At 43.0% G+C, this 10,901-nt stretch overlaps 1 protein-coding gene across 1 annotated transcript in view; it reads right to left on the minus strand.

Moving 5' to 3' along the window:
• LOC109910936 (receptor tyrosine-protein kinase erbB-4-like) overlaps positions 1-10,901 on the minus strand; it is a 690,251-nt gene that overhangs the window by 91,665 nt on the left and 587,685 nt on the right. The window contains exon 21 of the mRNA XM_048598686.1: positions 9,114-9,125. Within this exon, the coding sequence (XP_048454643.1) occupies positions 9,114-9,125 (12 nt within the window). The remainder of the gene's footprint in view (positions 1-9,113; positions 9,126-10,901) is intronic.

Consider the following 10,901-nt stretch of genomic DNA (forward strand, 5'->3'; position numbering starts at 1 on the left):
TTGGTGCTTCCTTTGGAACCAGAAATTATATGCCAGGTAGACAAATGGAAAATCTGAACAGAAACACTTCATTGACAATGCTCTAGACTGGACACAAACCCCACCCCTCTCGGTCACCTGACCGGTCTCTTAATAGGGCAACACCCCCAACTACATGCATAACGGTGAGAATCTGAGAGTCAAGGATAACAGGACAGGTCAAGGGTGACAGACGAAGGCTGAAAAATGGCTAATTGCAAGTCAAGGGCAAGTTTCCAGAGGGAGGCAGATCGATGGTGTTGGTGAGAAGCTCTAGGTCAAATAAAAGTTGAACATGAATGTTGGTGGGTAGTTCTAAGGTCAATATAGGCAAGACATAAGTTATGGAGTGATGATTGATGCTGATGGAGGGAAGGCCAAAAGTGACTGTGGAAGGAGCAGTAGTTGAGGATAGGTGGAAGAGGGATACAGAAATTTGAGATGGTTCTAGCCTGCCAGACTTCTGCTGCTGGTTTACAGGGAGTGAATATCTGCCCTAGTACCCCTTAAAAGATTGCACTCAAACGTTCAACCCTGTGAAATAATAACAGAATCACTGTCTTTCTCCCACTGATTAGCTGGGTACCTTGCTCATAGTTGGTCACATAATTTTGTGTACCAGCCATCCCACTTATGAGAAATGTCCTGTACACTTCCACCCTTGTCACTAACACCACTCTCCAAGATTCTGACCAGTCTCACAGACATGCACTCTCATATGCACATTCTCGCACATACACTTGCATTCAGTCTGTCACCCAAAAACACAGCTACGTGCACATGCATTCAGATAAAAATTACATTTGCATGCAAAGACACAATCTCATTTCAAACTACCTGCAATTAACAAATCACTGTGATCTTAGAAATTGGAGATAGTGCCCTTTCCAATGTGAACTAACCTTTGGCAAACCAGCTGTGTAGCTTCTTTGAACCCTTTCATACAAGGTACTGAGATGAAAAAGCTTTAGCTCAAACAATAAATCATCTTTGGTGCAGCTGCCTCTTGTATATATGATATGGTTTCAAGGGAAATGTGTAAGAGGTATTTTAAATTTATCACTGCAGAATGCTGGATAAAGAAATCTATCCCTGCTAGACCAATAGAATGACTAGCACAAAGTTACAGGGGAAAATTTTAACATGGAGGAGCACCTGGATATAGGTAGATTGGTCAGGGTAGAACAGACGAAAGTCAGCTAAAGCTGGTAAAATTGGCAGCAGGTTGTGAAACTGACTACCTCAGTTACTTCTTGGCTTCAATTGTGCATGAAATTTTTCAGGAGCCTGTTGGCAATTAATATCTGTTAGTTGCTCGATTAGAGTAATGTTGACACAGACTTCTCAGGTTAAATTATGATGCACAGATTTCCCAGCATCCTGAGATTCACCATTGAAAGCTAGATGACACTATAATGACAATCAAGGAGACCAGTTGGTGAAGTATGACACTCGTGTTCAGTAATCACAGCTGCTTTTCTATCTACTCCTAGAAAAGAGTAGTCATAGTAATTATGCTGGAAGCTTTCTTTTGATACTTTGGAGTTTCATCCTTATCTCTGTGCTCGCTGACCTATGTTGGCTCCCAATTAAGCAACATTTCAATGTTAAAATTCTCATCTTTTATTTTTAAATCACTCAATGGTCGCATGAACTTTATATCTCCCCGAGCTCCTCCAGCCCCATGACCCTACTGTCATTGAGAATACTTGTGCATTCCCGATTCTAACCATGCCATCATTGGCCCCTGTGCCTTCTGTCGTGAGACCCTAAGATCTAGAATTTCAACCCAAAACCTATCTGGAACAAAAACAAAGTTGCTGGAAAAGCTCAGCAGGTCTGGCAGCATCTGTGAAGGCAAAAACAGAGTTATCGTTTCGGGTCCGGTGACCCTTCCTCAGAACTGGAACCTATCTCGTTCTTTATCCCCTAACTCCTTCCTCCTTTAAGGCATCCCTGAAAAAGCACCTCTTTGACCAAGCTTTTTGTCACCTGCCCTCATATCCTGCATTATGGTTTGGTGTCAAATTTATTGTCTAATAATAGTCTTAAAGAGCATCGTGGGACATTTTACACTAAATTTGATGTCTAAATGTATGTTTTTATTGTTGCTTCTTCTCCAGTTTGAATGTTTCATCCATTATATCAGCTGATGCTGCATTAGAGTGGACCTCAAATGTAGAACAAGGTACATTAGAAGCAGCAGCCTGCTGCTCATGGATCTGTAGTTCCACAGGGGAAAAGGCACCAGTAGAAGGTTTCAGCTCACAGGAAGCCCTACCTGTCAAACAATGTCATCAGGAAAGGTATCAGGAATTGGTTTCCTTGACACATCAGAATAGTGTCTCTGAAGGTTCAGGTTGTTAAGACAGATCACGGTAGACATTTACAACCCGTCGGAAGAAGCTTTGCTGTCAACTGACCATGCTTTATCAGCATCTGTCAAAGTCAGCAATACCATCCTTCCCTGGGTTTATGCAGACAGATTTGCAGGACCTCACAATCAAGAGCACTGCAAAGCATGATGATCCCAACCCCGTTGGTAACACTGAGCAAGTCAGATCCGAGAGTGAAAATTGGCTTGATCAAACATGAGCTTTTGGGGCAGCATGGTAACTCAGTGGTTAGCACTGCTGCCTCACAGCACCAGGGACCTGGGTTTGATTCCACTCATGGGTGAGTATCTGTGTGGAGTTTTCACATTCTCCCTGTGTCTGTGTGCATTTCCTCCCACAGTCCAAGGATATGCAGGAACAGGAAAGCTGACATTTCGGGTCGGGAACCTTCTTCAGAAAATAGAAGGGTCCCGACCCGAAACATCAGCTTTCCTGCTCGTCTGATGCTCCCTGGCCTGCTGTGTTCCTCCAGCTCCACACTGTGTTATCTCAGAGTCCAGCATCAGCAGTTCGGACTATCCCAAAGATATGCAGGTTGGGTAGATTGGCTATGCTAAATTTCCGAAGGTGTCTAGGGATGTGCAGGCTACGTGGATTAGCCATGGGAAATGCAGGGTTACAGGATTGGGTGTGGATCTGGGCAGGATGCTCTTCGGGGTTGGAGGGGTGGGGGTGAGTTGATGTGGACTCAAGGAGCCGAACGGCCTGCTTCCACACTGTGGTGATTCTATGAGTTTAACTTTTGCTGTAGGTTACCATGTATTCACATGAGGCTGTCAGTGTTCTTTAAAAAATAACTAAATTTTATTATATAAGAGGAAGAAAATAATCAAACAAGGCTATAACAAAAACAGTTTAGAAATATCTAAACATAATTATCAAAACCGCCTCTCTCTCTGTTTCCCAGTAATATCCTTTATAGATGAAAGAGGTATGATCAGTAAGTTTACATATGACATGAAAATTAGTAGTGTGGTAAATAACAAGGGAGGACAGCTTTAGGTTATAGGTCGATATAGACGGGCTAGTCAGATCAGTTGAACAGTGGCAAATAGAAATTAATCTTGAAAAGTGAGAGGTGATAAACTTGGGAGGACTAACAAGGCAAGGGATTTCATGTTGAATGGTAAGATCCTCAGAAGTATGGAGGATCAGAGGGACCATCAAACATGTGCACGTTCATAGATTCTTGAAGGTAGCAGAGCAGGTAGATAAGGTGGTTACAGAAGGCAAGTGGAATACTTGCCTTTATTAGTCAAGGCATTGAACCCAAGAACAAAGAGGTTAAGATAGAGATGTATATATTGTTAGTTAGGCCAAAGCGAGAGTACTGTGTGCATTTCTGATCACTGCAATATAGGAAGGATGTGATTGCACTTAGAGAGGGTGCAGAAGAGGTTCACCAGGATGTTGCCTGGCCTGGGACAATTCAGCTATGAGGAGAGACTAGATAGGGTGGGATAAAGCAAAGAACTGGATGCTGAAGATTGGCAACAGAAGTTGAAGAAGGGTCACTGGACTGGAAATATTAATACTGAACAAAGAACAAAGTACAAAGAAAATTACAGCACAGGAACAGGCCCTTCGGCCCTCCAAGCCTGCACCGACATGCTGCCCATCACAACTAAAACACCCTACCCTTCTGGAGACCATATCCCTCTGTTCCCATCCTATTCATGTATTTGTCAAGACGCCCTTTAAAAGTCACTATCGTATCTGCTTCCACAACCTCCCCCTGGCAGCGAGCTCCAGGCACCCACCACCCTCTGTGTAAAAAACTTGCCTCGTACATCACCTTTAAACCTTGCCCCTCGCACCTCAAATTTTTGGCCCATAGTAACTGATTCTTCCACTCTGGGAAAAAGCTTCTAACTGTCCAGTCTGTCCATGCCCTTCATAATCTTGTAGACCCCTATCAGGTCGCCCCCTCAACCTCCGTTGTTCCGGTGAGATCAACCTATGTTTTTCCAACCTCTCTTCATAGCTAATGCCCTCCATACCAGGCAACATCCTGGTAAATCTTTTCTGTACCTTCTCCAAAGCCACCACATCCTTCTGGTGACCAAAACTGAACACAATATTCCAAATGCGGCCTAACTAAGGTCCTACAAAGCTGCAACATTACCTGCCAATTTTTAAACTCAATGCCCTGGTCAATGAAGGCAAGCATACTGTATGCCTTGTTGAAAATGTACTGGCACTGGAGGCAGTTCCAAAGAGGTTCATACAATAGAATCCCTACAGCATGGAAGCAAGCCATTTGCCTTGTACCAAACCTCTGAAGAGCATCCCACCCAAACTTCCCATGGCTAATCCACTTATCCTGCACATCCCTAGGCACTATGGACAATTTGGCATGGCTGATCCACCTAACCTGCACATTTTTGGACTGTGGGAGGAAACCAGACTACCTGCAGGAAGCCCACACAGATACAGGGAGATTGTGCAAACTCCACACAGACCATTGCGGAGAATGGAATTGAACCCAAGTCCCAAGTACTGGGAGGCAACAGTGCTAACCACCGAGCCACCATGCTGCCCACTGCTCTCCTCTCCACAGATATTGCCAGATCTGTTGGGTTTCTCCAGCAATTTCTGTTTTTGTTCTTGATAGACTGGAGTTGTTTTCCTCAGAGAAGAGAAGGCTGAGGAGGGACATGATTGAGCTTTACAAAGTAATGAGAGGAGTAGACAGGGAGAAACTTTCCCTACAGTCGAGGTTTTGATCTGATTTATTATTGTCACATGTACCTAGGTACAGTGAAATGTTTTGTTTTGTGTGCAGTTCAGGCAGATTATACCATACAAAGTGCATAAGATTAATAGAACAGAGTGAGGAATACAATGTTACAGCTGCAGAGAAGGTACACACAGAGCAAGATCAACATTAAATTTAAAATTTGAGATGTCTACTCAGAAGTCTCATAACAGTGAGGAAGAAACTGTTCTTGAATCCGTTGGTATGTGTGTTTAAGCATTTGTATGTTCTGCCCAACAGAAGAGGTTGGAAGAGATAATAAGTGGGGTGCGAGGGATCTTTGATTATTTTGGCTGCCTTCCTAAGGCAGCTAGAAGTATAGATGGAGTCAATACATGAAAGGTTGGTTTGCGTGATGGACTGGGCTGTGTTCACAACTCTCTGTAATTTCTTACGGTCCTGGGCAGAGCATTTGCCATACCAAGCAGTGATGCATCTGGATAGAATGCTTTCTGTGGTGCATCAATTCAAAAATCGGTAAGAGTGTTTATGGACATGCCAAACTTCCTTAGCCTCCTGATGAACAGGAGGCATTGTTGTGCCTTTTCTTGGGATCTGCTACCAACACGATTTTCCCAGTCCACCTGCAATATGAAGTCCCCCAAGATTATTGTAATAGTGCGTGTCTTACATGCCTTTACTATCTCTTGATTTATTTTCAGAACGACATCTGACTATGAATAGGAGGCCTGTACACTTCTCCCATTATGGTCTTTTTTCCTTTGTGGTTCCTCCACTATAACCATGTGGTTTCTATGCCTTTTAGTTTTATATCACTTCTTGCTATCAATTTAATTTCATTTCTTACTAACAAGGCAAAACTCTTCTCACCTCCCCACACATCTGCCTGACAATTTAATAGGACGTGTATTCTTGGGTATTTAGTTCCCAGCCTTTATCCCCTTGCAGCCATGTCTCAGTGATGCCCAAAAGAATTGTACCCGTCAATTTCAATCTGCACTACAGTTCATTTACCTTGCTTTCGGTATGGAGCATATTTAAGTACAACACCCTCTGTCTTGTGTTGACCACCCACCCTTTTCATAGTTATTCTCATATCTGCTATGTCTGAAGTTAGATTCCTGACCCTTTCGATACTGTCTGTCCTATCACTTGTTCTGGAAACTTTAATAACCTCTCTTGAGCCTTCCCACTACCTTTAACTCGTTTAAAGTCCTTGTGACCTTGATTTACCTCAATTTGCACCATCAGTTCATTTACTTTATTCCAAATGCTTTGTGCATTAACATATAAAACCTTTAAGTTTGGTCTTATATTGAAGTTCCCTACACTTTTGTGGCTCTTTTGTATAACTTGACATTCACACATGCACTCCCTTCCTTCTATTTTTCTGGTGCAATCAATCCCACCACTAACCAACAATTCTATAACCGTGTGTTTACCTCTTTCAACTTGTTGACCCTGTGCCAATTAGCTTGTGGTGCAGGTAATAATCTGGAGATATTCCTTTTTGGATCTGCTTTGTAATCAAGTCTATCGCTGCGTATATTCCTGATGTGGAGATGCCGGTGTTGGACTAGGGTGGACAAGGTCAAAAATCACACGACACCAGGTTATAGCCCAACAGGTTTATTTAAAGACACAAGTTTTCGGAGTCTTGCTCCTTCTTCAGGTGTCACTGAGAGAGGTGACATTGGACACAGAATTTATAAGCAAAAGATCAAATGGTCATAGAACTGATGCGGTGTTGAACAAACCTAAGATGGCTGTAAAATCTTTAATGAGTTAGAAAGGATTAATATGCAAATTCCCAAAAAGTTACCTTCCTGAGTTACCTAAAGGTTTTATCAATTCCCTCGGTATACCAGATGTGACATCCCAGGTCAGACAATGCATTTTAGCTGTGAGGCCTGGTTTAGAATCTGACCTCACTCCTCAACCATATAGCATCATAGCATCCCTACAGTGTGAAAACAGGCCCTTTGGCCCAACAAGTCCACACTGACACTCAGGGCATCCCACCCAGACCCATCCCCTAATCTACACATCCCTGAACACAATGGGCAACTTAGCATGGCCAATCCACCTAGCCTGCACAACTTTGGACTGTGGGAGGAAACCAGAGCACCCGGAGGAAGCCCATGCAGACAGTGCGAGAATGTGCAAACTCCACACAGTCAGTCACCTGAGGGTGGAATCAAACCCAGGTCCCTGGTGCTGTGAGGCAGCAGTGCTAACCATTGAGCCACCGTGCTGCACCCGCTGGCTGCAGAGAACAGTATCTATTTCCCCAAATATACAATCCCTGATTACAACTACATTTGTCTTTTCTTCCCCCTCTTGAATGGCTCCCTGTACTATGGTCAGTTTGCTCATCCTCCCTACAGACCCGATTCTCATCCACACAGGAAGCAAGAATCTCAAACCTGTTAGACAATCTCAAAGGCTGAAGTTCCTTAAACACTACCTTCTGGATCCTTCTATCTGCCTCACTCATAGTCACTCTTCTGTCCTTGACCACTGACCACACTCAAGGTAGTTAATATCACAGATGTCACTGCCTTCTGAAACACAGTGTCCAGGTAACTCTCCCCCTCCGTGGTGTGTCATAATGGGTGGAAGTCAGACTCCAGCTCATCAAGTCTGAACAGGAATTCCTCAAGCAACCAACACTTGCTACAGATGTGGTTACTATGAACCACATCATACAGGTACAACACCTGCAACATCTATTAATTACTTTTGAACAGATTAAGGGGTGTAGAAGACAAAAGGTGCAGAGCTGAAAGTTAATTTGCCCCATGTTTTGGGTTCATCTGTCATAACTCACAACCTGTGCAGTTTACTTGGGAAAATTAGCATGCCACGTTGTTGCTTCCATCTCATCTATCCAACTGTTGCAAAATACTGAGCAGTTCCCCACAATTGGTAGTCTCTACGCTCAGCAGGAGGCTGGATAGTGTTGTGATGTAGCACTCTGCTCTTGAAGATTGATGTCCCTTTTAAAGGAAGGCTGTACTGAATAATGTACCTGGATTAAAAAGATGGAACCATGGCTGAGAGAAGAATCTAGGATAATGAATGCTGACACTGGAGCATTGGAGTCAGAGATAGGCTGGAAGTGAGATGGGTGCCACACTTCCACTCAGATCCAATAGGCACTCAAATAACACCTTCAGATCAAAATGGGAGCCGATGGGCAAAGGAACACCTGGGAATCCTCTAAATATGAGAACCTGGCAGCAGTAGTGCGGGAGGTCTAACGACCTCACATGAATGGTCAAGGTCATTGAATGCACTTTTATGTGACAACTCCTCCCCAAGAAAACAGCAACTTCTCATCCTGCTCAATGCACCACACCAATCACTCACCATCAGCAACTCCTGGCACCGAGGACCCAAATTGAGCAGCCACCTATTCTCACCCTTACACATTCAACAATGCTGCCAATTTCACAACTACTTCTCGTTGCCTCCACAAACCTCCAACCATTCAGCTATGGCGTCTACGTCACCAAAACAAAGTGCGTCAAAATCACTGACACTCTGTCCTCTTTCTTGCAGGACAAGGTAGCACAAAATAGAAGAAGACAATGCTGAACTAGTAGGGGTTAAGAACGCCTATCCCTCTTGAGCCCTGCAGAAATAAGAAGAGAATTTCTAGTTATATGAAAAGTGGCTGGTAAAGAATATTGTTGGTCTACTGAAGGTGGAGAGTGGGATTATTGTCAAAACCAAGGAGAAACAGTAGACATGCTAATTGATTATTTTGCTTCAGTATTCATAACAGAAAAGGAAGATAGCTTCCTGGAAGTCCCAAAGAAATTAACAGAGAATCAAAGACAGGATCTAAATAAAATCAGCTTAAGTAAATCATCAATAATGAGAAAATGAATGGATTTGAAGAGTGACAAAACTCCAGAACCTGATGATTTCCATCTGTAGGTTGTAGAGGAGGTAGGAGAGTACATTGCCGATACCTAAACCATAATCTTTCAGCATTCCCTGGATTCAGGAGTTATACCTATGGATTGAAAATTTGCTCATGTCACCCCACTCTTTAAGGAAAATAACAGAGGGAAACCAGGGAATTACAGACCAGCCAGCCTAACATTTGTGGTGGGGAAATTGTTTGAGTGGCAGGAAACAGAGAGTTGGAATGGATAAGTACTCAAATTGGCGGATGCGACTAGTGGTCTCCCGCATGGATTTGTGTTGGAGCCTCAATTATTCACAATATTCACAAATAACTTGGATAATGGCATAAAAAGTCAAATATTTAAATCTGCTCACACCACAAAATTAGGCAGCATCATAAACAATGTTGACAACTGTGTAAAATTACAACAGGCTATTGGTAGATCACTGAATAGGCAAAACTGTGGCAGATGGATTTTAGTATAAGCAAGTGTGAGGTTATCCATTTCGGACAACCAAGGTTATATCAGGGTATTTTTCAGAAGGTGCCAAGTTAAATACAGTGGATGCCTAACTAATTTGGAGTTCAGGTGGATAGCTCTTTAAAATACCACAAAAAGGTTCAGAAAATAGTCAAGGAAGCAAATAGACTACTGGCCTTCACATCTAAAGGGTTAGAGTATAACGATGCAATTGTTGTGTTGCAATTATACAAAACTCTAGTTCGACCCCACTTTGAGTACTGTGAGCAGATCTGGGCACCAGGCCTAAAGAAGGATGTTTTTGGAACTGAGGCAAGTTGAACACAAGATTACAAGGATGAAACCGGGACTTTGAGGGTTAGGTTACGAGGAGAGATTAGACAAATTAAGACTTTATTCTCTAGAATTCAGAAGGTTAAGGGCTAATCTAATGGAGTTCTTCAGGATATTAACAGGGAAAGACAGGGCAGATAAAGATATTTTATATAAAATATTTCCACTGTTTGAAGTTTCTAGAACCAGGGGAACAGTCTAAGAATTAGGGTCAGGCCATTCAGGAGAGATGCAAAGAGTAGTGGAAGTTTAGAACTCTCTTCCTCAATTGGCAGTGGATGCTAATTTAATTGTTCAATTTAAATCTGAGATAGACAAATTTTTATTAAGCAAGGGTATCAAGGGATGTGGGCTCAAGTCAGGCTTATGGAGTAAGGCCACAGATCAGTCATGATCTTATTGAAAGGCAGAACAGGCCAGAGGGCCTATGCTCCTATGTGATAACGCTTCTCTCTATGAGGTTATCTGTGATAAAGCCTGTGGAGTCTAGCATCAGCTTGAACATTGACGATAACAGCATGTTCCTTTTTCATGCTCCTTCTCAACTCCCCGCATACCCTCGTTTTGCTATCTAATGTGATGAGCAAGCTACTGATAGAATGACCTTGGAACTCTTGCTTCCCAGCCTGCCCTACTTTTCTCACACTGAAGGTCCAGTCCAATTTCATTCATTCAGACAGCTAAAAACTGCTGCATGTAGCCATAACAACCTTAGGAGAAAGAAAGATAGAGAGAGAGATAAAATAAACATTTCAGCAGGCCCTCTCTCTTGACCTGACTCTTAAGTCATGCACTCTGTTACAGGCACTGTGCAAAAGCAAGCTGCTGTGGATGTTGCAAATCTGAAATAAAGGTTGAATATGCTGTAAATTTTCAGCAGGAAAGGCAGTACCTGCTGAGACAGCAAAAGGGTTAACATCTCAGGTTTGTGGCCTTTCATCTGTATCTAACTTGGAAGAAAGTATAGAGCTGAATTCAGCACATGGTAGGTTACCTTGAGGACAAGAGAGCTGCACTCAGGCCTGGGGAAGAGAG

The sequence above is a fragment of the Rhincodon typus genome, chromosome 7 (assembly GCF_021869965.1).
Source record: "Rhincodon typus isolate 14 chromosome 7, sRhiTyp1.1, whole genome shotgun sequence".
Lineage (NCBI taxonomy): Eukaryota > Metazoa > Chordata > Chondrichthyes > Orectolobiformes > Rhincodontidae > Rhincodon > Rhincodon typus.